The sequence below is a fragment of the Perognathus longimembris genome, chromosome 10 (genome assembly GCF_023159225.1).
Source record: "Perognathus longimembris pacificus isolate PPM17 chromosome 10, ASM2315922v1, whole genome shotgun sequence".
Taxonomy (NCBI): Eukaryota; Metazoa; Chordata; class Mammalia; order Rodentia; family Heteromyidae; genus Perognathus; species Perognathus longimembris.
Window position 1 is genome coordinate 750,619 of NC_063170.1, and position 27,163 is coordinate 777,781.

Genomic DNA, 27,163 nt, shown 5'->3' on the forward strand with positions numbered 1-27,163 from the left:
GCGGGGAGAGGTGAGGAGCACTTTGGACTGGCAGGACTTGGGAAAACCACTTCTCTTTTTTTTAATTTTTACCACCGGGTCCTGGGGCTTGGACTCGGGCTGCTTTTGCTAGCGCTCTACCACTTGAGCCACAGCACCACTTCCAGCTTTTCCCGTTTATGTGGTACTGAGGAATCGAACCCAAGGCTTCCTGCGTGCTAGGCAAGCACTCGACCACTAAGCCACATTCCCAGCCCACTTCCCTATTTTTCAGTGGAAGGAACAGGTGGAGAAACTTTCCAGGTCGGTTTTCTTCAGGCCACGCCTTGGGCTCTGCCAAGGGTGGCCCACCACCAGCTGCACCTACCGCCTTCTCTCCTGCAGGTGGCCAGCCTCTTGGACCAGGTGGCTACCCTTGCACCAACATGCACGCCCAGTGGGCCTTCCTCCCTGGCCAGCCTCCTGCTCTGTGCCCTGCTGCAGCCAGAGAGCCACATCGAAGCACGGTCTCGGTGGCTCCAGCTGCCAGCTCGTCGCTTGACGTGGTCACCCCAGCTGCACCTGCTCGCTGCCCGACGTGGCTGCCCTCTCCCTGCCCGTCACGGCTGCCCCGCCACCTGCCTGCTGCCCGCGGCACTCACCCTCTCTAGCACACACCACAGCTTTGAGGGGCACAGCTGAGCACCCTAGATCCCTAGCCCGGGGAAAGGCAGACACATCATCCCTAGACGGCACAGGTCACAGTGGCAAGGGGCATGTGGAGAAAGCACAGGGGTGCCCCTGGCAGTGGTGCCCCCACTCTTGGGGCTCTGGCGCTGGAGGCCTTGGGTCTCCTTCCAAGAGAGGTGTGGAAGGTAAAAGGAGCTGTTCTGCTCTGCCTTGTGCTACTCCCCACCCAGGTGCATAGGAACGCACGTGGGCCCGCCAGCCTATCAAAACAGGGCCTCCCCTGCGGCCCACCCCACAGAAAAGGGTGGGGTGAGCACGGCTCTGACTCCCAGGCACAGCCTGCTGAGGCTATGCTGCTGCTGGTGGGGGGGGGGGGTAGGGAGCAGGGCACCTTTGTGGCCAGTGTGGCACTGGGTACACAGTCCGTCACATTGACTAGCATGTTTTTAATTCTGACTCACCCTCAAGGGGCTAGCTTTCATACAGAGGAACAGCCACTAGTGACCACGGAGGGCACCTCCCTGGCTAGCCACTCATGTTCCAGGGCTCAGAGGCCCAGAGCAGGGGGGCCCACGGAGGTCATCTCTGCCCTGGGCCAGAACTGGCGTCAGCTGGGTCCTCCTGGCCAGCTTGCCCTGAGGCCTGTCTCTGAGGAGCCCTTCCTCCAGGCCCACACACCCAGGCGGCGGGCTTGGCAGCGGGTGCCGACCTCACGGGGGCCCATACATGTCTGCCAGCCTGGCGAAGCGGGGGCCCCAGTCCCGGAGGTAGTTGTAGTCCTGGTCTTCATCGCCCGCACTGGACAGGATGGAGCTCAGCGTTCCCGCTGCGGAGCCGCCACCCTCGTAGTCGTAGATTAACGCCGTGTCGTAGGGCGGCACGCTGGGGTCGTTGTCTGCAGCCTGCAGGCCCTGGGGAAAGGCTCCGCTCAGCTCCAGCCGCAGCCAGGACAGGCTCTGCCCAGCTCTGCGCCAGCACGAGGCAAGGAAGCGGGGAGAGAGCAGGGTGGGAGGGAACGGAGCCCTCTCCACTGGGGTCTCCTCCCGACAAGGGCTTGTGTCCCCGGGGGGCCTCATGAGCAGCGGTCTCAGTGTCGGGGCGGTATGGGCGAGGGCCTCCACCCTGCGGGCTGGGCCAATGCACTGCCCACGTTCTAGACTCCCACACTGATGGTGGGTCACGAGCACAGCATGCACGCAGCTAACTCAGCTGACCACAACAGCAAGGGCCCCGGCCGGCTCTGGTGCCCAGTCGGCCCCAGCCGCCTTAGCAAATAAAGGAGAGCGGAAAGCGGCGGGGGGGGGGGGGGGGGCGTGACAGCTCCCATGTCCCCGTGTATCCCGGATTCACGGCCGGCCAGGGCAGCACACGCTTCCACTCTCCCGAACCTGGGAAAGTGCACACCACAGCGGTCCCCAGAGTCCAGACAAGGACCTCCTCGGCCAGCCTGCACCCTGCAGCCTGAAGACCCAAGGCCCTGGCTGGACCCTGTATCTAGGGCATGCTCAGGAAAGGTGTGACGTGTATGTCCTGTGCACAAGAAGTGTACACATATGCGTGCATTTGCACAAACATCTGTGCACAAGGGCATGCACAGTTCTGCACCCACACCCCCAGAGCACCCAAACCCTGGAGCACTCACACCCCAGAGCATTCATACCTCAGAGCACTCACACCCAGAGCAGTCACACCTCTGAGCACTCACACCCAGAGCATGAACACCCTGGAGCACACACACCTGGAGCAGTCACACCCGGAGCATGCATACCCTGGAGCACGCACACCCGGAGCAGTCACACCTGGAGCACGCACACCTGGAGCACGCACACCCAGAGCAGTCACACCCGGAGCACGCACACCCCGGAGCACGCACACCCCAGAGCACGCACATCGCTGATAAAGCTGGCCATGTCCGCAGGGCTGTGAGGCAGTGCGCGGTGAGGCTGGAGGCGCCTGTGGCTGAGCGGGGCATCCCGGCGGAGCAGGGGCCCGCCCAGGGGCAGGTTCAGGGCCGTCAGCTCTGCTGGGTGGCGCAGCTGGTTTATGTCATAGGCGTCCTGAGGGCAGAGCAGTGGTCTCACGGTGAGCGTCAGGATCCTTAGAGACCCCACAGACAAGAAGCAGCCATCGCTGGGCCCCCTGGACCTTTTGGAGTCCCACACCTGCACCTCGCTGGCTCCTCCCCAGGAAGTCATCCCCTCCACACTTGCCCCGCTCACCTGTGCCTCCTCTCCACCCGGCCCCGCCCCGCCTGTCTCCCCACCTCACCTGGTCCTCCTCCCCGCCCCCCTGCTCGTCATAGTTGAGGATGTTGTCCCGAAGGTCATCCTGTGGTCCAGGCAGCAGACCCTTGTCCTGGGATGGATGCTGGAACCGGGCACGGAGTGCAGCAAGTAGAACCAGCACTGCGGACAGATGAGGGGCAAGGACGTACAAGAGCCTCAGAAAGAGGGGGCCAGGGGGCGAGGCCCGGCGGGGACCCAACTCATCAGGGAGGGGTGGGGGGCACCCACCTCACCAGAGTGGGACAGGGGGCGGTGCACCCACCCCCTGGGGTGGGCAGAGGCCGGGTCAGAGGTCAGCACTCACTGAGCATCAGGAGGGTGCTGGCCAGCACAATGACCAGAGCTTCCAGGCTGATGCCCGCGCCCCCAGCCCGCAAGGCAGCGGCTCCGGGCAGGCAGGCGCCGTCGGGCCCGCAGCGGCACACGGTCACGTTGAGCGGCTGCTCCCGTTGCTGGGGCGGCTGCCCGGAGTCCCGGAGCAGCAGGTGGAGGCGGTAGGGACCCTCCGCGATGGAGTGCCGGGGTCGCAGACGTGCGTGGCTCGCTGAGGAGGACACCGTGGGGTCAGCAGGGTGACGGGGCCACCCCGGCCCCGCTCCCCTCATCCAGCCCGGGGACCCCCACCCCGCTTCCCTGGCTGGATGAGAGGTCACCCGGACGCTGGCCATGAGAACGCCCTTGTCTAGGCCCCGGCCCCGGCTCCGTGGGAGGGGGCGCACCATTGATCTGGCTGAGGCTCCAGTTCTGGCCGAGCTCCGGGACCCTGGGGCTCAGCTGGAAGTGGAAGGGGGCCCCGTGCGGGGGGAGGTCCTCATCAGTGGCGCCCAAGAGCAGGCCCGGGCCCCGATCTGGCACGCTGCACACGCTGCTGGCCAGCAGAGAGGCCAGCGCGGGCGCGTGGTCGTTCACCTCCAGGATCTCGATGGACAGGGTTCCCGTGGCCGTGCCGGGAGGCAGAGCTGCAGGCAGAGGAGGCGCCGTGGGCTCGTCAGGACCCAGCCCGTGGCCCCACCCACCGGTCCCCATTCAGAGGGGTGCTGGGCCCCCCCGGACAGAGATGCCTAGCAAGGGCAGACCGAGGTGGGAGCCCGGGAGGCTGCGTGGCTGCCCGCTCACCGTCATCCACGGCCAGGACGATGGCTCTGTACCAGCCGTCCTTGAGGAAGGGCGAGGCTGGGCTCAGCACCCGCTGCGTCTGGACTCGGCCCGTGGCTCCGTCCACACGCAGCCAGTCCTCGGGGTCATAGTCCTTAGAGTAGCTGTGGGCGGGGAGAGATGGAGAAGGCGCTCGAGCCCCCCAGACGCTCAGAAGTGGAGTCACACGGAGGCACACAAGGGCACACACTACACACACCCACAGTCTACCCCAGGGCACGCGTTTCACACGGTGCGCGCCTGTGGGCCTCACGGGGGCTGCGATCGGCTGCTCCCGACCACAGCAGGGGAAGCCCGGACGCAGGGACCTGCAGCGACTGAGCGAGAGCCTGGACTCAACTCTGCCCAGTGCGGGGCCGGGGGGACATCATGAGACCGACGCGGACACACTGAGCTGGGCTCAGGACGGGTGAGGGGGGCAAGGCGCCGACGGCCTCCCTGTGGGAGCGACGGCCTGTCATCAGAAATTGCCAGAACAGATTCCACCCGTGTGTGTCAGGGGGAGCCCAGCCTCCCATTTTGGACGACACACTCAACCTCAACACAAAGTTCTTGCAACTTAAGGGCCTGGGGCCCTCAGGATACAGACAAACGGCCTCTTCCCTTTCCGCTCGGCACAGAGGGGGCTGGGACTGCCCTCCGCCTCGCCCCGGGACCCCGGAGCCCCACCTGACTCTCTGCAGCTGTTGTGTGTCCGGGTCTTGGGCAGAGAAGGTGGTCACAAGGGTTCCTGCTGGGGCCCCCTCAGCCAGGCTGGTCCGCAGGGGGTTCTCGGGGAACACCGGGGCCTCGTTGGCATCCTGCACCCACACGCTGACCCTGGCCTGGCCCCGCTGGGCCCGGGGAGCCGCTGCCTGCAGGGGGACCTCGTTCTGCACAGACACCGTAAGCTCGTAACGCTCGCGGCTCTCGAAGTCCAGGGGCTGTGAGGGGAGGAGGGGCAGGACAGGCCACCCGCTCAGAGCTCAGCTCCCGGGCGCCCGCTCCCCAGCTCTGTCGAGGGGCCCCCTCTCCCTCCTGCCTTTTCTTATCTTGCGGCAGCACTCTGCCAGCTGACACACAGGGCCTCACACGTGCACTTGGCTTTTTCGCTCAAGGCTCTACCACTCGGGCCAGGCCTCCAGTCCCAGCGTTGCACTGGTTAGCTGGAGACAAGAGTCCCGTGGATCTGTCTGCCCAGGCCGGCTTTGAACCTTGGTCCTCGGAGCTCAGTCTCCTGAGTAGCTAGGATGACAGGGGTGAGCCCCAGCACCTGGCTCCTTCACTTCCTTCTTAACCCTGACACAATGGAAAACAGGAGTAAAAGGCCCAAGGAGCAAGGTGAAAATAACAAAATAAACACCCATTTCCAAAGTGAGTTTGTCAGGGCTCCCGGGGCCACTGCCCTGGTATGGCTGATGTCAGGTGACGCTGTGCGGCTGCCCGCTGGCTCACCCCAGGTGGGCACCTGGTGCAGCTGAGGGCTTTGACAGTCGTGTGCAGGGAAGTCCGCCTCAGGAGGGAGGTTCCAGCTTGCTCCAAAACTGCATGGGCCAGTGTCTTGCAACAAACCTCTCTCCCTCGCCATTCTCTCTTTCTTTCCCCCTCTTTTTCTGTACAGGAATTCAAACTCAGGGCCTCAAGCTTGCTCAGCAGTCACCCCACTTCAGCCGCATCTGGGATTCTGCGTATCTGTGGATCTGGGATACAGTAGTGGAGAACTACCATGCCCAGCTTATTTATTGAGTTGAGGTCTTCCTAATTTTTTTTTTCAGTCTTGGGGCTTGAACTCAGGGCCTGGGCGCTATCTCTGAGCTTTTTTGCTCAAGGCTAGTGCTCTAACACTTGGAGCCACAGCGCCACTTCCATTTTTCTAGGGGCTAATTGGAGATGAGTCTCATGGCCTTTCTTGCTTGGGCTGGCTTCAAACCATGATCCTCAGATCTCAGCCTCCTGAGTAGCTAGGATGACAGGCCTGAGCAGCTGGTGCCCGGCTCTCCCTAACTTTTTGTCTGGGTTGGCCTCAAATCATAATCCTCCCGCTATCAGCCTCCTAAGTGTTTGGGATGATGGGCATGGGCCACTGTGTAGCAACAATACATATCTACCTATATATTTGCATATGTGTATATACATGCATGCATGAATATATAGGCATGTGTGTGTGTGTGTGTTGTGTGCCTCTCTGGGCCTGTTGCTCAGATGCAACTGGGGCTGCACAAGTGTGCAGCTGTGCTTCTTGTTGTTCCTTTTGAAATAGGATCTGGCTCTGTAGCTCAGGCCGGCCACAGATCCGCTATTCTCCCGCCTCAGCCTCTCGCGGACTAGTCCACCACAGGATTCCCTGTGTGCAGAAGGGACACTGTGATCACAAAATCCTGTGCGCTTGTGTTCCGTGCTTCCGTCCAGCACCCCACCTTCCCTCCCTCACCCGGGACTGTGCAGAGGGCGGAGGGCGGTCACCGTCCTGCACGAAGGAACCCGGAGGAGCGAGCGAGCCCAGCTCCGCTCACCTTCGCCACCGACAACACGCCCTCATTGGTCTTGGGGTCCGTGCGGATTGCGAACTGCCGGTCGGGGTCGCCTTCCAGGATGGTGAACCTGGCCATCCAGTTGGGGGAGCCAGGCAGGTCTCTGTCTTCCACCTGGAGCCGCCCCACATCCATGCCGCTCGTGGCCTCGGTGGCCTCCATGAAGAACTGGGGAGCCCAGCTCCAGTCACCCGTGGGTGGGGGGCCGTGGGGGTGGCTCCGCCCTCCCCTCCCTCACACCTTCCAGCCCGACCCCGCGGCCTGCCACCGACCGTGCCCCAGCCTCTCTGTGCCCCAGGTCTCAGCGGCCTGCCCGGGGCCTCCCTAGAGCCCCACGGACTGCTCCCCTTAGGCCTGTCTCTGGGCTCCCAACCCAGGAGCCCTAGGCTGGGTCAGGTAGGCTGCGCGGGGTGGTACCTCCTCCTTGGTGAACTCCGGGGCATTGTCGTTGACGTCGTCCAGGAAGATGACGGCCGAGGCGGTGGCAGTGAGGCCTTCTCCAGACATGTCTGCCACCTGCAGGGTCAGGTTGTACACGGCAACCACCTGGCAGTGCGGGGATGTGAAGTCAGGGGACGGAGTCCCCGGTGGGGCCAAGAGCCAGGCTGGCCAGCTGCCTGGGGGGCCTTGTGGTGCCAGAAGACCCAGGTGGCTTCAGGCAACCCCAGGTGCAGGGTGTGGGGGCAGGCACTACCCAGTCTCTGCCCCCAACCGTGGATGGATGAGAAGTCAGTTGTGGGGGGTCCATGCGGGGCCTGAGGTGCACCAGCAAGGGGACCTGCCCTGGGACGGGGCCGGCGGGCAGAGCCTGCAATGGGAGGCTTCCCAGAGACCGGGCTGTGTGTGAGGCGGGCCCCAGCCGGGACGGACAGCCAGGCAGGGAGCAGGCAGGGAGGGGCGGGCCTTGCTCTTCCCTGTGCCGGGCCCTGGTGAGCACGGGGCAATGGGCGGGGTGGGGTCTGTCACAGCAGGCCCTGCCAAGAGAACGTGAGGCCTGGCGGGGTGGACTGCTGGCCTCCCTCGCCACTCGGCCCTAATCCTGCCTGGCACCACGCGGCGGGCACAGCCGCTACCTCTGTGTCTCCGTGGGTCCCCCAGGCGGCACCAGGCCAGGGCTGAAGCCGTTTGGCAGCGTGTCGGGTAGCCGCTCTGGCCTGCGGGGGAGAGGTGTCTAGCGTGGGCCAGCTGGGAACGGAGGAGCCAGCGGGAGAGCCAGGCGGGCCGACGTGGGGGCGCAGGGCTGCAGGCGTGGGCCGCGGGCCGGCCTCACCTCACGGTCCAGCCCCACTTGCACCGTGCGGATCTCCCCCGTGTGCTCGTGGATGCTGAAGAACGCGGCGCCGCCCTGCTGCAGGATGGAGAACCGCAGCGCCGCGTTGTCCGTCTCAGGGTCGTCTGCGTCAGTGGCCTCCGCTCTGGTCACCAAGGTGCCTGTGGGGAATGGAGTGGGCTGACGCCCATGGGGCCCTGCGCGTCCCGAGAGCGTCCCCACCGAGGGCACAGGTGGCTCTGCTGCCGTCTGCATCACGGTGGCTGTGCACACTGGCCCCCGTCCCCACGCTTCTTGCCCTGCTCAAGGTCAACTATCACAGGGACATCAGGGACATCACAGGGACTTTTTTTTTTTATTTAACCAGTCCTGGGCTTGAACTCAGGGCCTGAGCACTGTCCCTGGCTTCTTTTACCACTTGATCCACAGCACCATTCCAGCTTTTTCTGTGTATGCGGTGTTGAGAAACGGAACCCAGGGTTTCATGCATGCTAGGCGAGCATCCTACCACTAAGCCACCTACCCTGCCCATCACACCGACTTTTAAGAGACGGGGAGCTAGCTGTCAATTGCCCTCCACTAGATTCTCAGCCAGCCAAGACACCTCAGGGGCACCAGGGGCCAGCAGACGTGGCCAGCAGCATGCCCTCCAGGGCACTACCAAGGCTCTGTCTGCAAAGCAGTGGGCGTGACAGCGCAGTGAGTGTGACAGCAGTGGGCGTGACAGCGTTGTGGGCGTGACAGCAGTGGGCGTGACAGCGCGGTGGGCGTGACAGCAGTGGGCGTGACAGCAGTGGGCGTGACAGCGTGGTGGGCGTGGCAGCAGTGGGCATGGCAGTGTGGTGGGCGTGACATGAGAAGGTGTCACTCAAGGGCCCTGCTTTACACCTCAATGCTTTCTCTCAGAGGAGACGAGCCTGACTCACCCCTGCCCCCTAACTCAGGCCAATGAAAGTTAAGGACAGGCTTCCAGGCCATCCTGGGGAGTGACTGGCCCATGCGTCCTTGTGCCACGAGGGTCTGACTTTCTCCTCTATGAGGCCGTGCACTGGCTAGGCGGTGTGAGCCTCCATCACCAGCGCAAGGGTTCAGCACCTGTGTAGACAGAGCTGGTGACCTGGTAACTTGTGGCACACTATCAGACTAAGAGCTGACACCCCACACCATGCACCCCACAGGCTTCCTTGTCCTACAGGAGCTGGCTAGCACCCTCTGGGTTTTTCTGCCCATGCTGGATATGCCGGGGTTCATGCCTATAACCTTAGCCGGCCAGGAGGCTGAGACCGGAGGACTGTGGCTGGAAGACAGCCCAGGCCGAAGACTCTGAGAGATTCCATCTCTAAAATAACCAGCACAAAGCCAGGCTGAAGGTCAAGTGGTAGAGCACAGTTGTAAGCAAATAAACTAAGAGACAGTGCCCAGGCCCTGAGTTCAAGGCCCAGTCCTGGTACCCACTGGTACACACAAAACAAAAAGAGGAACGATTGCTTTAAACCCAAGGTTTGGCCCTGGGGCCTTAGTGCAATTGCAACACGAGAGGCTAAGGCTCCAACGATGTGGGCCACACTGTTGTTTTGAATCTTGGAAAGTGAAAAAATGGTGATGAAAATAAACACACCTGAGTGGTGAAAAGAGGCAAGCTGGGACAGGGTCTCTGAGTTCCGGGACCCGGGTTTAACAGACCGGGAAGCAGGGAGAGCCAGGAAGGGCCGGGCTCTCTGCCCTGCCCAGACAGGCAGCTTTAGGAAGGAGGAACCAGACTGCTCCCGCAGTGAAGCAGGGCCGCGGCTGAGCCCGGGGACTGGGCAAGCGCCTCCTCACGCAGTCAGCTCAGCCTGAAAGGCGCCCAAAGGAATCCGGACTTCCGGGCTCCTGAAGCCCAGGCCCAGGGAAGAGCATCGCGGGGGACCGCCCCTCCCTCGGGGGCGGGGCCTCACCCGCCACCTCCCCCTTCCAGGGGCGGGGCTTCACCTGGGACCGCCCCTCCCTGGGGCAGGGCCTCACCTGGGACCGCCCCTCCCTCGGGGCGGGGCCTCACCCGCGACCTCCCCTTCCAGGGGCGGGGCTTCACCTGGGACCGCCTCTCCCTGGGGCAGGGCCTCACCTGGGACCGCCCCTCCCTCGGGGCGGGGCCTCACCCGCGACCTCCCCTTCCAGGGGCGGGGCTTCACCTGGGACCGCCTCTCCCTGGGGCAGGGCCTCACCTGGGACCGCCCCTCCCTCGGGGCGGGGCCTCACCCGCGACCTCCCCTTCCAGGGGCGGGGCTTCACCTGGGACCCGCCTCTCCCTGGGGCAGGGCCTCACCTGGGACCGCCCCTCCCTCGGGGCGGGGCCTCACCCGCGACCTCCCCTTCCAGGGGCGGGGCTTCACCTGGGACCGCCTCTCCCTGGGGCAGGGCCTCACCTGGGACCGCCCCTCCCTCGGGGCGGGGCCTCACCCGCGACCTCCCCTTCCAGGGGCGGGGCTTCACCTGGGACCGCCCCTTGCTGGGGTGGGGCCTTGTCCGGGGCCACCCGGTCCTCAGGGCATGGCCTCCTCTGGGGTCACCCCCGCCCCAGGGCGTGGCCTCATCTGGGGCCGCCTCTGCCCAGGGCGGGGCCTCACCTGGGACCGCCCCCTCCAGCACATGGCCCAGGAACACCTCCTGCAGGAAAACGGGCCGGTTGTCGTTCTGATCCACCACGACGATCTCCAGGTCCGTGGGGTCCTCCAGGGCGGACCCGCCCAGGTCCAGGGCAAAGGCCCTCAGCTGTCAACAGAGCAAGGCTGGCTGTGGCACCCGGCGCCAGGCAGAAGGGGCCTCAGGGGCAGACCGGCTTCCGCTGAGAGCAGCGAGGAGCCGGAGGAAGGGCAAGTGCCCCGGAGGGAGGGCAAGTGCCAGGGGTTGGGGGGGGGCTGCACACGGAGCCGGCCCTCCGTGCTCCCCCGCCCCCACCCCCCATCCCCATGGGCTTTGCCTGTGTGGCGGTGGTTTCTCTGTACAGATGTCCTTTTCTGGAACCTGGGACGGTTTCTCTTTGTTGTGTAGGACAGGCTAGCCTCAAGCTCCAGACCCCCCTGCCCTAGCCTCCCAGTGCCAGATTCTAGGAGAGTCCCACCACATCCAGCACATGTCTTTTTGATCTGCTTCTTTAAATCTTTTTGAAAAATGGCATTCTTTCAAGTGAAGAGCCCTCTAGTGAAAGGCTTGGAGGCATGTCCCAAATGGGAGGAGAGATCCGCCCAGCAAGAGCCTAAGTTCAAACCCCAGCACTGCCTAACACAAACCAGACGGATTTAATGAGCAGGGTGAGGTGGTGCAATGCCTGGAACCCCAACCCCTGGGAAGGCAGAGCGGGAGGAGCCTGAGTCCAAGGCCAGCATAGGCAAAGGGAAGGCCTGGTGGTGTGGTTCCAGAGGAAGATGGCGCGGTTAGCCTGTTTGAGGCCTAGGTTTAATGGCCCACCCGGAAGTGGTCGGTCGTCTCCCGGTCCAGCATGGCGTTGAGGAACACCTTCCCAGTGAACTTGTCTATGGAGAAGAGGCCTCGGGGCTCCTCGTCCACCCCGGGCCCCTGGATGCTGTAGATGACGCTGCCCGGCTGCTGCTTGTCCGACTTGATCTGCGGGGAGGGAGGGAGGCTGGATGGGGCCTGGGTACCCTCCTCTCCCACTTCAACCCGTTCCCCTACTTCCTCCTTCCCCTCAGGGCCTCCCGTCCCCCAAGAGGTAAAGGTGCTGAGGCCCAGTGTGGGCCCCAGTCCAAACCCCATCCTCGGTCAGCCCATCCCCCCCCCCCCCCCCAGTGCCCAGGGTACGGAGGGAGTGTGCAGAAAGCTGAGCCCACAGCGCAGGCCCACCGGGCCCCCTGAGGGGCAAACCGAATGCCCACCCAGGGCTTCCTGCCTGGAGTCTGGAACCATGGGTGTCTGCTGGTGGGCAGCTCAGAGCATGTGGGTCAGAGGTGTGCGGGCCCTGTCTCCAGCCAGATGAGAAGCCAGGGTCCCGAGGTGGGCAAGTCCTGCCCCGGCCTTGCCCCCTGGCCCCTCTGGGCTCCCTCACAGGCGGGGCTCCCCCCAACTCCCCGGCGCCCTTTAAGCAATGGGGGTTACTCAGAGCCCACCAGACAATCTGGCCTTCCTCTGCCCTGCCCTCTGTCACTTTGCTCTCTGCCCTCACCTGCACCAAGGGGTAGGGAAGGCGCTTGTGGTTCTCAGACACGCTGATGGGTGGGATGACCCAGGCTCTCCGCACGCGGCTCAGTGCTGGTGCATGGCGCCAGGGATACAGGGTGCTGGGCTGCAGCTCGGGGGCCCCTGAGCACGGCGCGAGGCTCTGCAAGGAAGACGAAGGCGAGTACACGGTGTGGGAGCCGCGCTTCCGGGGGAGGGGGGACATGCAGTGGGAGCCGCGCTTCCGGGGGAGGGGGGACATGCAGTGGGAGCACACGCAGTGGGAGCCGCGCTCCCGGGGGAGGGGGGGCACGCAGTGGGAGCACACGCAGTGGGAGCCGCGCTCCCGGGGGAGGGGGGGCACGCAGTGGGAGCCGCGCTTCCGGGGGAGGGGGGACACGCAGTGGGAGCCGCACTTGGTGGCCCCCCCCCGCAGTGGGAGCACACGCAGTGGGAGCCGCACTTCCGGGGGAGGGGGGACACGCAGTGGGAGCCGCACTTGGTGGCCCCCCCCCGCAGTGGGAGCACACGCAGTGGGAGCCGCGCTTCCGGGGGAGGGGGGACACGCAGTGGGAGCACACGCAGTGGGAGCCGCACTTGGTGGCCCCCCCCCCCCGCAGTGGGAGCACACGCAGTGGGAGCCGCGCTTCCGGGGGAGGGGGGGCACGCAGTGGGAGCCGCGCTTCCGGGGGATGGGGGACACGCAGTGGGAGCCGCACTTGGTGGCCCCCCCCCCCCGCAGTGGGAGCACACGCAGTGGGAGCCGCACTTCCGGGGGAGGGGGGGCACGCAGTGGGAGCCGCGCTTCCGGGGGATGGGGGACACGCAGTGGGAGCACACGCAGTGGGAGCCGCACTTGGTGGCCCCCCCCCCCGCAGTGGGAGCACACGCAGTGGGAGCCGCACTTCCGGGGGAGGGGGGACATGCAGTGGGAGCACACGCAGTGGGAGCCGCGCTTTCGGGGGAGGGGGGACACGCAGTGGGAGCACACGCAGTGGGAGCCGCACTTGGTACCCCCCCCCCCGCAGTGGGAGCACACGCAGTGGGAGCCGCGCTTCCGGGGGAGGGGGGACACGCAGTGGGAGCACGCGCAGTGGGAGCCGCACTTGGTACCCACCCCCCCGCAGTGGGAGCACACGCAGTGGGAGCCGCACTTGGTACCCCCCCCCCCCCCGCAGTGGGAGCCGGGCATCACACGCAGGCTGTGTGATCCTGCTGGCTTCATCTCTAGGGTCTGTACCCTCAAAGCCCAGCAAGGGTGCCCTAGGCCTGCATCTTCCCTTGCCTAGGAGCCCCAGAATCTGGGCCACACCCACAGGGTCACCAAGCCCTTGGGGGTGTTTGTTGGCTGGCTAATGGAGGGGGTGTGAGGATCTGGGCCCCACCTGACATCCTGGAGGTGCCAGGCATCCACTCGGGAGCCCCAAGGAGGTGGCTGGAGGGCTCCAGGGGCCAACTATTACTCCTCGCAAGTGTGGGGGTGAGGGTGGGTAGCAGGTGGTGGGGCTGGGGACCCGACCCCTGCACCACAGCCCCTCACAGCGAGCCTGTGGTGGAGTGTATGGCGGTCCCTAGGCCGGAGGGCCCTCCACCAGGCTGGCGAGAGCCCCGGGCGGGAGCGTAGGGCGGAGATCGTGGTATGTGGGCACCCTTGGCCTCCTCACGGCTTGGGTTTTCACGGCGGGTCAAGGCTGATCAGGGCCATGCCATCTAAATGAAGCCAACTGAGCGTCCAGATCTCTCTCTGCCAGCCGGGCCTGAGGCCTGCTTTCCGCAGGCCCCCGGGACCCAGGAGGGGAGGCGTGAAGCAGGTGAGCCGCTTGCTCGGTGCCCATTCCCAGTCGGTCACGGGGATGGGAGCGTGTCCCTGCTGCGACTCCCGGAAGCAGCCGTGGCCGGCTGGGGGAGGGGGAGGGGGCAGGGTGAGACACATCCCCCTGCCCCTGCGGGTCCAGGCCTGGGCTTTCGTGGGCGACTGGGGCAGAACCCACCCAGAGCATACTGCTCTTCCCCAGAGCCGGACCACCCTCTGCTGTCCACATCTGTATTTCCTGGAATCCTGGGCCTGGGGGGCACACTACCTCCCCTTGCCGCGGGGGAAGAGCCCCCAGAACCCAGGCTGTGGGCTGCAGGAGGGGGACAAAGCCACATTCCACTCTCCAGGGAGGGAGAACACACAAGTGGGGGACAATGGAGCCCCATCATCCCTGGGCTCCGTCAGCTCCTGTTTCTGCTTACAGATGTTTCCATCCCTCCGAGAGGTACACTGAGGCGGGGAGAAAGGGTCCAGCCAACAAGCCGGGGGACTGCAGGAGGCTGTGTGGAGGCAGGCCTGCCGTGGACACGAGGGCACTAGATGTAGCACTGTGTTCCAGCCGTGAGACACAGCCCTTCCTCTTGCTTCAACAGTATTGGTCTTTAGACAAGGGCAGTGTGGCCTCCAATTATTTTTTCTAGTCCTAGGACTTGAACTCAGGGCTTGGGCTTTGTCCCTGAGCTTTTTTCCCCTCAAGGCTAATGCTTTACCACTTGAGTCACAGCTCTGCTTCTGGCTTTTTGTGGTTAATTGAGATGAGTCTCACAGACTTCCTGTACAGCCTGGCTTCAAACCTTGATCCTCAGATCTCAGCCTCCCGGAGTGGCTAGGGTGACAGGCGGGAGCCACTGGCACCTGGCCCCCAACTTTTTTTCTCAGGATGGCGGTTGGGCTGAGGTCTGGGGGCTCCTGGGATTTTCTACCTCAGCCATGTTTGGTGCCTAGCAGAGACCTGGCCCACCACAGGCTGAGGTGCAGCTCCACCCCATGTCCACACTTAGGGATGCCCACTCCTTGTGGAGGGAGGCAGAGAGTTTGCTGGTGAGGGCCGAGAACCCGGGGTAGGGCTCACAGTGACCAGGACCCCAGCTTCCCTCTGGACTGTGGGTGCGTGGGGATGCAGCAAGCTCTGAGTCGGGGGGGCTGGGCAGGCAGTCACCTTCTCCCTAGGGGCCTCCAGTCCCTGGGAGCTCGGAGGGCTCCCGGTGGGCTCCTGAGAACCCTCGCCAGCCTTTGGCCTGGGCTGCAGCTGGAAGGCCAAGGCAGGGGTGGGGGCTGGTGGTCTCAATAGGAGCAGCAGCACCTGGTGAGAGCGGCTTCGGGGGTAGCTGGGCGGGAGGCCTCGCTCTCCTCCCACAGTTTCTTCTGTGCCCGTCCAAGGCCCGGGGTGGGAATCAGCTGTGTGCACCCCCATCCCCGCCCCGGCGGGTGCACACAGGGGTCCTGATGCGCTCTGCTGGCAGGATGACCAAGGGCAAACACAGTCAAACCGGAGCAGCTGCTTGGGGGACACGGGGCCCGGGCAAGACCCCGGCCCACCTCCCCCACGACCACCGGCCCCCGGCAGCCAAGCCTGCCAGAGGCAACACCCTTGAGGACCAGACAGAGGGAGGCCTGGAGCGGACCAAGAGAGGCCCCCCACCGGAGCCTAGCCCGACAAGCCTGTCCCGACAGATGGCAGCTCGGCCTGGGGCTGGCAACACTGCCAAGCACCGCACTTCCAGGGCGGGGCAGGCTCCTGCCAGGCACACACCTGCCCGCCCTGCCGGTGCCTTGTCACAAGCTCAGGGACCCCAGGAGCCCCTGCTCAAGTGCTGCGCAGCAAAGCCGTGGAACACACCCTCCTCTTCCTCAACCGCTGGCTCTTCAGGGCTCTGGGGACTCGAGTTAGTCTCTCTCACACAGTTCCGAGAGTGAGCTCCAGAGAGGCGGAATTGTCTGCCCAAAGCCACACGGGCCCGAACCCTAAACTACAGCTCAGAGGAAGAGAATGTGCTCTGTAGAAATCCTCACACTGAGTCTCGGGCCAGACCTGATGGAGCAAGTTGGGGGGTGGGGGGGTGATTCCTGGCTGTATGAATTGCATGTGGCTAAAGGAGACTGGGTCACAGCCCTGCCAGCCAAAGGCTTCCACCCTGCCCGGCTGCCACCAAGCCAGCACAGCCCACGCCTCTCTGCCAGCTGCGGCAGCTGCATGCGCTCAGTCTTGGCACCAGCTGGGTGCGGTTAAGGCAGAGCCTGGGAATCTTGGGTCTACATCCTAGACACTGCCCAAATTCATGAGGTCGGTGGAACCACAGAGCCTTGGCAGGGCGCTTGGCCTGGAGCACAGGCCATGGTTGGTGTGGGTGGGCACCTAGCAGGCAGGCCCGAGCCAGCTTCCGGCTCTGGGGGCATTTATCCAGCTCTCCCATTGTTCTCCGGCCCCACCCCCTTCCCAGAAGACGTGGCTACCGGGGGGTAAGGCCCAGAGCCTCCTCGGGTAGCTCCAGACATCTAGTACCTGGGACAATGCCTCATGGATACAGCAGCTCATAGAAACACCCATGCTCAGAGCTGAGGACAAGGAGACAGCATGTAGGAGCTAGACTTTATCTACTCCTCAGTCCCGCTGCCTTGCCAAACCAGATCATGGAACTTTCTGGATCCACTTTCCAGAGTAGGTGCTAGATGCTACCCCCAGCTCAGCTTGTCCTGATCTTCCCCTTACCCAGCAGCTTCCGATAATCTGGAAGTCCCAGAGACAGTCAAAGCCTCCGTTCTAAACACATGCTCCTGAGGTCGGCCAACCCCGGCAGCAAACACTAAGGAACTGCAGGAGACAGCTTCCTCCTTGCACTTGAGAGCCCCGGGCAAGGAGGGATCCTGTCCACCCTCGGATGGGAACACCACTGGACATCCCCAGTGGATCTGCAGCCCCCGCCAGGCACAGCCCAGCAGAGGTGCTGGCAGTGCTGACCGTGATGGTACGGGGTGCACGCGCGGAGCTCGCCAGTGCCCCTTCTCTCCACATGCTGCAGGGCAGCCGGCTCTGCGTGGGTCCCCCAGGGGGCTGCCTGGGACCCAGGGGTGCCGCAGGTAACCGCACTGGAGAGAGAGGGGCCGGGCTGGGGTGCGGCACGCCAGCCCGCACGCAGCTCGTGTCCTTGATGGACAAAGAGCAGAGCAGCATGTCTCCCTCCACCAGGCACAGCCAGGGCAAACCACGCGGTGCGGGCGGGGCGTGTGGTGCCCATTCCAGGGCTGACCGTCAAAGGTTCTAGGAATGTGCCCAGTGGAGCTTGTGTGGGGTTGTTTTTGGTTGTTTTTTGGGGTTTTTTAGGAAGGGGCCTCCCTCCCGGCAAGTTTCTCAGGCCTGAGCCCTGCCCCCAGGCTGGAATCCAGAGCTGCTCGTTCCTGGATGGTGGTATGCGGGGAATGGGCCAGCTGTCAGCCGTGCTAGGGTGGCCCTCACATTCCCCCTCCAGGACCCCTCTCCAGCTGCTGCAGCCATCAGACGAGGGGTGAGCAGGGGGAGACAGGCAGCTGTTCCCACCCATCTGTCCTGCCCTGCCCCCAGACAGCATGGACCCTGGGGTGCCCAGAGCCACAGGCGCCTCCGTCTCGGCCAGTCACGGGCCTCACGGACGGAGGCCTGATGCTAGGAGGCTGCTTCCCCGCTCAGTAGGCCTCACGGGCCCAGACCCCAGAGCTGCTGCCGAGGCCTCACCTCTCCCCCAGAGACCGCGTGGCTCCCACCCCCCTTGACTCCAGCGGGCTCAGGGGCTAGGTGTAAGACTGGCAACCGGGGCAGGTAGACACAGGGTGTCTGGCCCCTTGACGATGCTTTGGGGATTCAAGGGGTCTCAGGTGGAGAGCAGTGGCAAGGTGAGAGCCCCCCTCCGCCCCACAGCCAGGGCCCACCCAAGGGATCCCAGGGAGGTGCAGGAAGGAGCGACCAGAAGGCCGAGAGGACGGTGCGGAGGGTGGGAAGGGTACTGACGTGTGCATTTTGCTGGGCCCAGGAGACACTCCCCTCATACCGAAGCTCATGCCCACCACACGGCTGTGCTGCAAGCTCTGGTAGCCAGGCCCCTCTAGGGGTCCCCCCCCACCCCGATCTGACTCCTGGGCCTCTGGCTGCCTGTCGGGAGGTGGGAAGAGGAGTCCTAGCTGTCTCCACACACCCTCAGCAGGGCCCACTGGGGCCTGTGGCAGGCAGACACCCCACACCCAGAGAAGTAGGCCCTCCAGGAATGTCGGACAAGGACCCAGCCTTAGGGTGCTGCCAGGAATACCACCCATGCAGCAGGAGGACTGCAAATCCTGGCTGGGGTGTGGGAGTTTTGGGGTGTCCCTGCATGGGCGACAGGAGTGCAGGTCTTGGGCAGCTTGGCTGTGTAGAGCCACTGTTTCTACATGGGTGGGGGTTGAGGGCCCAAGGCCAGGGGTGGAGGTGGCTGGAGCTCCCCCGAGGCAGCTGCTCCGGGGTCTGGCAGGCCAGCACCTGGTCAGCTGCCAGGGACTGAAACCTGAGCCCACCAGCCAGCACGGCAGGAGATTTGTGGGAACTCAAGGGGACCGGGAAAATGCTGTGCGAGTGCTGGGAAAGGACGGACTGCCCCAGCACTGCCCGAGGGGCACCCCACGTGCTCCAGCACTGCCCGAGGGGCACCCCATGTGGTCCAGCACTGCCCGGCCACCCGAGGAGCACCCCACAGGCCCCCGCACTGCCCGAGGGGCACCCCACATGCTCCAGCACTGCCCGAGGGGCACCCCATGTGCTCCAGCACTGCCCGAGGGGCACCCCACAGGCCCCAGCACTGCCTGAGGGGCACCCCAAGTGCTCCAGCACTGCCCTGCCACCCGAGGGGCACCCCACAGGCCCCAGCACTGCCCGTGGGGCACCCCACATGCCCCAGCACTGCCCGAGGGGCACCCCACAGGCCCCCGCACTGCCCGAGGGGCACCCCACATGCTCCAGCACTGCCCGTGGGGCACCCCACAGGCCCCAGCACTGCCCAAGGGGCACCCCACAGGGACCCGCACTGCCCAAGGGGCACCCCACAGGCCCCCGCACTGCCCGAGGGGCACCCCACGTGCCCCAGCACTGCCCGAGGGGCACCCCACATGCCCCAGCACTGCCCGAGGGGCACCCCACATGCTCCAGCACTGCCCGTGGGGCACCCCACATGCCCCAGCACTGCCCGAGGGGCACCCCACAGGCCCCAGCACTGCCCGAGGGGCACCCCAAGTGCCCCAGCACTGCCCGGCCACCCGAGGGGCACCCAGCGACCAAGTATGACAAGCTCACATTGGCCTGTTGTGCTTTCTACATGGAAAGCGTAAGAGGCAGAGGGCGGGCAGAGCTCATCCCTGGATCTTGGCAGGGGACCACAGAGGCCAAATCCGCCACTCCCAGCTTCGGCCTAGGGCCACCCCGCAGTCCAGAGCTGAGGGACGTGGCCTTCTTGGGGAGTGCCCAAGGTGGGAGTGGGTGGGAGTCCTCGCATCCGTCCAGCCCATCCTTTGCTCATGTGCAGAAGCCTGGGTGCCAGGGTTGAGAGAGCTGGAACCCCAGGCCCCTTCGCCCCGGCAGCTGCCGCCGGTGGTCGAGTGGGCAGGGCACGCAGCAGTTGTCCTGGGCTGGGCCCAGCCAGTGTGGACGGCGTGTGTGTGCGGGGCGGGGTGGACGGGGTGGGGGGGGGACCACCGGCGCATTCCTCAGGGAACTTGAGTTCCCGGAGCGCAGGGCCCCAAGTTGCCCCTGCGGGGCAGGCAGGTGGCGTGCGCGAGGGGAAGGGGCAGACAGCACTGGGATGCCAGGGCCCCCCGCCCCGCCGGGCCCTGGGGCTACGTCTGCACAAGACCTGGGCGCGGAGGTCCTGGGGGGGCCTCGCGGGGCACGGCGGTGGGCGCGGAGGTCCTGGGGGGCCTCGCGGGGCACGGCGGTGGGCGCGGAGGTCCTGGGGGGCCTCGCGGGGCACGGCGGTGGGCGCGGAGGTCCTGGGGGGCCTCGCGGGGCACGGCGGTGGGCGCGGAGGTCCTGGGGGGCCTCGCGGGGCACGGCGGTGGGCGCGGAGGTCCTGGGGGGCCTCGCGGGGCGCGGCGGTGGGCGCGGAGGTCCTGGGGGGCCTCGCGGGGCACGGCGGTGGGCGCGGAGGTCCTGGGGGGCCTCGCGGGGCACGGCGGTGGGCGCGGAGGTCCTGGGGGGCCTCCCGGGGCACAGCGGGGCGCGGAGGTCCTGGGGGGCCTCGCGGGGCGCGGCGGTGGGCGCGGAGGTCCTGGGGGGCCTCGCGGGGCGCGGCGGTGGGCGCGGAGGTCCTGGGGGGCCTCGCGGGGCACGGCGGCTCTGCAGCCCGGCCGAGTGTGTTCTCGGGAAGCGTCGGCGCTCGGGCACCGTCTCCCCAGCGCCTGCGGAGCGCGGCCCGCCCGGACACCCATCCCGTCCCGGCTTCCCCGACGCTGGCGGAGCCGGGCCCCGCGGGGCGCTGAGCCTTACCTGGGCGAGCAGCCCGAGGGCAAGGAGCAGAGGGGCGCCCATCCTGGCGGCGGCGGGAGCGGGGCCGCGTGGAGGCCGGCGGCGCGGGCGGCGCGCTCGGGACCCGGAGCCCCGCTGCGCTGAGTGACAGCACAAGTGCGCGGCCGGCCGGCCGGCCGGGGACTGCACGTGTGCGGAGGGGCGGGGCCGGGGCGGGGCCGAGGTTGAGTGACAGCACGTGTGCGGCGGGGCAGAGCCGGGATTGGGGGCTGAGCGACAGCACGTGTGCGGAGGGGCGGGGCCGGGGCGGGGCCGAGGTTGAGTGACAGCACGTGTGCGGCGGGGCAGAGCCGGGATTGGGGGCTGAGCGACAGCACGTGTGCGGAGGGGCGGGGCCGGGGCGGGGCCGAGGTTGAGTGACAGCACGTGTGCGGCGGGGCAGAGCCGGGATTGGGGGCTGAGCGACAGCACGTGTGCGGAGGGGCGGGGCCGGGGCGGGGCCGAGGTTGAGTGACAGCACGTGTGCGGCGGGGCAGAGCCGGGATTGGGGGCTGAGCGACAGCACGTGTGCGGAGGGGCGGGGCCGGGGCGGGGCCGGGGCGGGGCCGAGTTTGAGTGACAGCACGCGTGCGGAGGGGCGGGGCCGGGGCGGGCCTAGGGCTGGCGGAGAGGCCGGCGTGGGGCCGGGAGGCACCCGGGTGTGGAGGAACCGGAAGCTGGGCCGCGGCCTCGGGGCCCGCAGGGTGGCACCCCCGCGGGGCGGTGGGAGGTGCCTCGTGTCCGGGCTCCTGGCCGGGCCGGGCCCAGCCAGGGGCTGCAGCTCCGGGGAGAGCTGCGGTGCGGTGTGCGGGCGCACCTGCCCTCACCGGGGCGTTCTCGAGGACCCCACGTCTGTGGATGACACAAGGAATGAAAAGTCTGCCAGGCCAGAGCGGCCAAAGCTCCCAGTTCTCTGCCTATAGAAATCCTGCCGGGCCAGGGGTCCTGGGTCCCCGGGTCTCCGGTGCGGTCCCGGCCACGCTGGCTCCAGGCTCTACCTCCCCCAGCCGCCCTGCAGCCTTAGCAATGCAGGCGTCCTGCCCACCAGCCTCTTCGAATATGACCTCTAGTTCACCCACCTCCCCGCAACCCGCTCCTCCGCCAGTGTCCCCCGTTCTGTGACTTGCAGTACTGTCCTCCCACTGTTACCTGCAGAGCTCTTGCTCCAGTGCTGCCTCCTCTTTGGGAGTCCCCACCCTCACTCAGAACCCCCCCCACACACACACCTTTTGCTGGGCATGGCAGCTAATCTATGTGTCTGCTGTCCTCTGGATCTGGGGGTGTATGCCCTCAACACTGCGCTGACTGGTGCTCGGGACCCTAAAGGCAGGCGACGCTTTTTCTCTGAGCAGATAGCCGGAGGCAGTGGCTGCTGACCAGGCCAGGCGGCATCTGAGACCCTACGCCCATGAGGGGCTGTCCATTCTGTGCAGGACCTGCAGTGTCTCTGCTCCTGTCAGATGGTGGGGCGGGGCAGGTGCGGGCACCATCTGTGCCTGGCCGGCTTGAAGGAAGGCCAGGCTGCCTGCCGGCAGGACATCACTCCCACACACAGGGCGGAGGGAGGCAAGGAGCTCCAAGGCCCTGGCTGGCAAGGAACCTGCGCCTGGGAGACCCAAGGAACTAGGGCGAGGCTCTCCAAGGCCCTCTGAGGCCTGGCCTCAGAAATACAGACGCAGGGGCTGGGGATATGGCCTAGTGGCAAGAGCGCTTGCCTCGTATACATGAGGCCCTGGGTTCGATTCCCCAGCACCACGTATACAGAAAACGGCCAGAAGGGGCGCTGTGGCTCAAGTGGCAGAGTGCTAGCCTTGAGCAAGAAGAAGCCAGGGAGAGTGCTCAGGCCCTGAGTTCAAGGCCCAGGACTGGCAAAAAAAAACAAAACAAAAAATACAGACGCAGGTTAAGCAATGCTCTTCCCGTCCCACATAGACAGGATGCTTGGGGAGACTCCTCCACACTCCCCGCCTCCTTTGGACTTGCTTCACACACACGTGACAGAAACAGGCCAGTCCTTCCTTGGAGGGGTGTGTCCCACAGACATGAGCGTGTCATGGGGTGTTCTTGGGTGGGGACCCTGCAGTGTGTCTGGAGGGTAGAGGGGCCGGTCCTGAGCCCTCTGGGTCCCTTGGGTTGTCTGGGAGAGCGGTGCCCCCTTCTCAGTTCTGCCTGAGCCTCCGTGGCTGGGGTGGGGCTGGGCGTGGATGTTGAGGAATGTTTAACCTTCTCCTTGATCAAATGAGGGCTGCCGGTGGCTTTTGGTGGAGAAGTGAGGACACCCTGCTTTAGAGGGGCATGGGCCGCACATGGACTGCTGGGAGTTTGTGTTCCCTCAGCATCCTGACGGCTCACACGCGGTGTGCCTGCAGCCATGGGGGCTGGCATTCGATCCTCGCGATCTCATGGAGCAAGGCTCGCTGCCCAGCCCAGCCCAGCCCAGGAGAGGCCCAGAGACACCTGCTGCTCAGATCCACGCCAGCCAGGCCAGCAAGGTGTGGGAACCTAGCGCCCAGGTGGAGGGGGCGAGGCCAGCCCCAGCCAGGGTCCTGCAGAAGGGCTTCCCAGGGACCCAGCTGCGGATGGAGTGGCCCATCTGACCCCTGGTGGCCATGGGGGCCACAGTGCAGGAGGTCAAGTGGGGCCCCCCAGAATTGGAGGCAGAGTGCCAGCTGTCCAGAAACCCATGGCCCCCCACAAGCATAGGCAAAAGAAGTCATTTCTTCAGTCTATTTAAAAAGTATTGTGTCTGGCATGTCTCACCCCAGCAACCACAAGTTCAAGGGCTGCCTGCCCAACTTAGACCCTGGTCAAAATAAAGTATGAAGGGCTGGAAGCCAGGTACTAGAGGCTCACACCCACAATCCAGCTACTCAGAGGCTGAGATCCAGGATTGTGGGTTGAAGTCAACCTGGGCAGTGAAAGTCCGTGAGACTCTTCTCTCTAGTTAATCGACAAAAGGCTAGAGGTGGAGCTGTGAGCACAAAAACTCAGGGACAGAGCCCAGGCCCTGGGTTCAAGCCCCATGACCAACAAAAAATAAAATAAGAAGCAAAGGGAGGGTGTGCTGGAAATGTTAGTGCAGTGGGCGAATGCCTACCTCACTTGCCAGGAGCCCTGGGCTCAATCCTCAGTGCTGCAAAACAGACAGCAGCAGCCATAACCCCCAGAAGAACACAGAAGATGGGCTTCCGGTGAAGTGCTGATGGCCCCTCCTCTCCCCCCACCACCCGTGTTCCAGGCCCCTGGCAGCTGGAGGTGGGGTTTTCCTGCCTGGCAGCCCTGATGCGACCCTACAGGAATGAAGGAACCTGCCAGACACCAGCCCCAGCAAAGCCCCAGCCCTGAGCCCATGTGTGTCCCCTAATGAACCCAGCCAGGACAAGCTGCCTAGGCAACATCCCCCCCTCAGCCCTGCCACTAGGGTGTGACAGTGCATGGCACCACAGGAGCAGATGCCCAGTGGTTCCTGCCACACCAGCCTGGAGCAGCAGGGGGCAGTGTGGCTCCAGGGATGTGGAGAGGCAGGTGGAGGAGGGGACTGGCCTGGGCGGGAGCCTTCCCGGTGCAGCTGGGCAGGTAGATGGGCTGTCTGCCGGTTCCTTCCACCTTGAATACACTTGACTCCCAGACACAGACACCCGACACCGGCACCAGCCTTCCTGCCACCTCGTCCCCCAACCAAACAGGGATGGAGGGAGCCTCCGTACCCGCTTTTCCTCCCTCTGGCTGCAAGTCCTTTGGCCTGGAAAGGCTGGGCAGGAAAGGCTGTGAGACTCTTTATTTCCAATTAACCACCAGAAAAACTGGAAGCTATGGCTCAAAGTGGTAGAGTGGTAGCCTTGAGTGAAAGAGCTCAGGGACAGTGCTCAGGCCCTGAGTTCAAGCCCCAGGACCTACATAACAAAACAAACAATAACAATCAAACCTCTTACCAAGATGGGCTGGGGCCATCCGCAGACCTCAAAATCCCTTGTGCCTGGGCCAAGTGGGAGCAGACAGTGCCTGAGCCCCAAACTGCCCCGTAGACATGGGTGGCTGGGGGGACGGCCCTGACACGCAGGTGGGCCGCAGGTGGTCTCTTCCACAACGCCCTGGAGCAGTGGCCGATGAGCCTGGCACGGAAGGCGGGGAGGCCCCCTCCACAAGTCCTCCCTGTCTAGCAAACCACCTGCAGGAGCCGGGGATGCACACAGTCAGGAGCACAGGAGAGGGTACACAGGGGAGAGCGCCCAGGGCCAGACCACGCCTCCTCCTGAGAGAGAATCTGCACAGCTGGAGCCAGGCAGGGGAGGTGGAGGGGCAGGGGAAGGGGGAGCAGAAGGCAGGTGGCGCTGCCACAGACCTAGAGCAGGAGAGCTGTGTGGCCTTCACACCAGGCCAGGCTTGCCCCAGGGCTGCCACTCCACCCCCAGTGGCTGGGCATTGCCGAGGGCTGTGGTGGGAACTGGCCACCTGGCTGTGGCCATCAGACCCCTGTGGTGCTGGGGCGGGGCGCTGGGGCAGAGCTGGGGGTCACGGCCCTCAGGCCTAGCTGTGTGGAAGTTGTGATGGGGTGTGTGTTCCATAGGTGCTGTGTTGGGTGTGTTCAGTGGGTGCTGTGGTGGGTGTGTGTTCAGTGGGTGCCGTGGTGGGTGTGTTCAGTGGGTGCTGTGGTGGGTGTGTTCTCAGTGGGTGCTGTGGTGGGTGTGTGTTCAGTGGGTGCCGTGGTGGGTGTGTTCAGTGGGTGCTGTGGTGGGTGTGTTCAGTGGGTGCCGTGGTGGGTGTGTTCAGTGGGTGCTGTGGTGGGTGTGTTCAGTGGGTGCTGTGGTGGGTGTGTTCTCAGTGGGTGCTGTGGTGGGTGTGTTCAGTGGGTGCTGTGGTGGCTGTGTTCTCAGTGGGTGCTGTGGTGGGTGTGCTCAGTGGGTGCTGTGGTGGGTGTGTTCTCAGTGGGTGCTGTGGTGGGTGTGTTCAGTGGGTGCCGTGGTGGGTGTGTTCAGTGGGTGCTGTGGTGGCTGTGTTCTCAGTGGGTGCTGTGGTGGGTGTGTTCAGTGGTGCTGTGGTGGGTGTGTTCTCAGTGGTGCTGTGGTGGGTGTGTTCAGTGGGTGCTGTGGTGGGTGTGTTCTCAGTGGGTGCTGTGGTGGGTGTGTTCAGTGGCGCTGTGGTGGGTGTGTTCAGTGGGTGCTGTGGTGGGTGTGTTCAGTGGGTGCCGTGGTGGGTGTGTTCAGTGGGTGCTGTGGTGGGTGTGTTCTCAGTGGGTGCTGTGGTGGGTGTGTTCTCAGTGGGTGCTGTGGTGGGTGTGTTCTCAGTGGGTGCTGTGGTGGGTGTGTTCAGTGGTGCTGTGGTGGGTGTGTTCAGTGGGTGCTGTGGTGGGTGTGTTCAGTGGGTGCTGTGGTGGGTGTGTTTTCAGTGGGTGCTGTGGTGGGTGTGTTCTCAGTGGGTGCTGTGGTGAGTGTGTTCTCAGTGGGTGCTGTGGTGGGTGTGTTCAGTGGGTGCTGTGGTGGGTGTGTTCAGTGGGTGCTGTGGTGGATGTGTTCTCAGTGGGTGCTGTGGTGGGTGTGTTCAGTGGTGCTGTGGTGGGTGTGTTCTCAGTGGGTGCTGTGGTGGGTGTGTTCAGTGGGTGCTGTGGTGGGTGTGTTCAGTGGTGCTGTGGTGGGTGTGTTCTCAGTGGGTGCTGTGGTGGGTGTGTTCAGTGGGTGCTGTGGTGGGTGTGTTCAGTGGGTGCCGTGGTGGGTGTGTTCAGTGGGTGCTGTGGTGGGTGTGTTCAGTGGGTGCTGTGGTGGCTGTATTTTCAGTGGGTGCTGTGGTGGGTGTGTTCAGTGGGTGCTGTGGTGGGTGTGTTCTCAGTGGGTGCTGTGGTGGGTGTGTTCAGTGGGTGCTGTGGTGGGTGTGTTCTCAGTGGGTGCTGTGGTGGGTGTGTTCTCAGTGGGTGCTGTGGTGGGTGTGTTCTCGGTGGGTGCTGTGGTGGCTGTGTTCTCAGTGGGTGCTGTGGTGGGTGTGTTCTCAGTGGGTGCTGTGGTGGGTGTGTTCTCAGTGGATGCTGTGGTGGGTGTGTTCAGTGGTGCTGTGGTGGCTGTGTTCTCAGTGGGTGCTGTGGTGGCTGTGTTCTCAGTGGTGCTGTGGTGGGTGTGTTCAGTGGGTGCTGTGGTGGGTGTGTTCAGTGGGTGCTGTGGTGGGTGTGTTCAGTGGGTGCCGTGGTGGGTGTGTTCAGTGGGTGCTGTGGTGGGTGTGTTCAGTGGGTGCCGTGGTGGGTGTGTTCAGTGGGTGCTGTGGTGGGTGTGTTCAGTGGGTGCTGTGGTGGGTGTGTTTTCAGTGGGTGCTGTGGTGGGTGTGTTCAGTGGGTGCCGTGGTGGGTGTGTTCAGTGGGTGCCGTGGTGGGTGTGTTCAGTGGGTGCTGTGGTGGGTGTGTTCAGTGGGTGCCGTGGTGGGTGTGTTCAGTGGGTGCTGTGGTGGGTGTGTTCAGTGGGTGCTGTGGTGGGTGTGTTCTCAGTGGGTGCTGTGGTGGGTGTGTTCTCAGTGGGTGCTGTGGTGGGTGTGTTCTCAGTGGGTGCTGTGGTGGGTGTGTTCTTGGTGGGTGCTGTGGTGGGTGTGTTCTCAGTGGGTGCTGTGGTGGCTGTGTTCTCAGTGGGCGCTGTGGTGGGAGTGTTCTCTGTGTGTGCTGTGATTGATCAGGTCTCATAATGGCTGTCTATGTCCTTGGTCATCCCCTACAGTTCTTGTCGGGTAGCCAGAGTGTGCGTGCTAGGGAGGAGCATGCTTTGTCCAGTGCTTGCCTGCTCACCAGCCTTGGGCCTGAGGGCCTGGGAGGCCTGGAGGTGCTCCTAACCCCGCCATCAGCCCCACAGGTCTGTC

General features: G+C 64.8%; 1 protein-coding gene across 3 annotated transcripts; it reads right to left on the reverse strand.

Moving 5' to 3' along the window:
* Positions 1–1,091: 1,091 nt before the first annotated feature.
* On the reverse strand, positions 1,092–20,414 carry Cdh15 (cadherin 15). 3 transcript variants are annotated; one of them, XR_007212250.1, is made up of 15 exons: positions 20,318–20,414; positions 12,028–12,183; positions 11,316–11,471; positions 10,475–10,619; positions 7,869–8,029; positions 7,016–7,144; positions 6,581–6,766; positions 4,758–5,011; positions 4,050–4,192; positions 3,653–3,892; positions 3,238–3,477; positions 2,917–3,053; positions 2,538–2,705; positions 2,037–2,178; positions 1,529–1,559 (listed from the first exon to the last, which is right to left on the reverse strand). XR_007212250.1 is itself a non-coding variant. In XM_048354817.1 (14 exons), the coding sequence occupies exons 1-14, from the start codon at positions 20,357–20,359 to the stop codon at positions 1,359–1,361; spliced, it is 2,349 nt and encodes a 782-aa protein (XP_048210774.1). In that variant the 5' UTR covers positions 20,360–20,414; the 3' UTR covers positions 1,092–1,358. The 3 variants fall into 3 exon arrangements, 2 of the variants coding, with proteins under 2 accessions (XP_048210774.1, XP_048210773.1); XM_048354817.1 differs by lacking the exon at positions 2,037–2,178 and having other exon boundaries at positions 1,092–1,550; XM_048354816.1 differs by lacking the exon at positions 2,037–2,178 and having other exon boundaries at positions 1,092–1,559.
* Between the last annotated feature and the right edge of the window lie 6,749 nt (positions 20,415–27,163).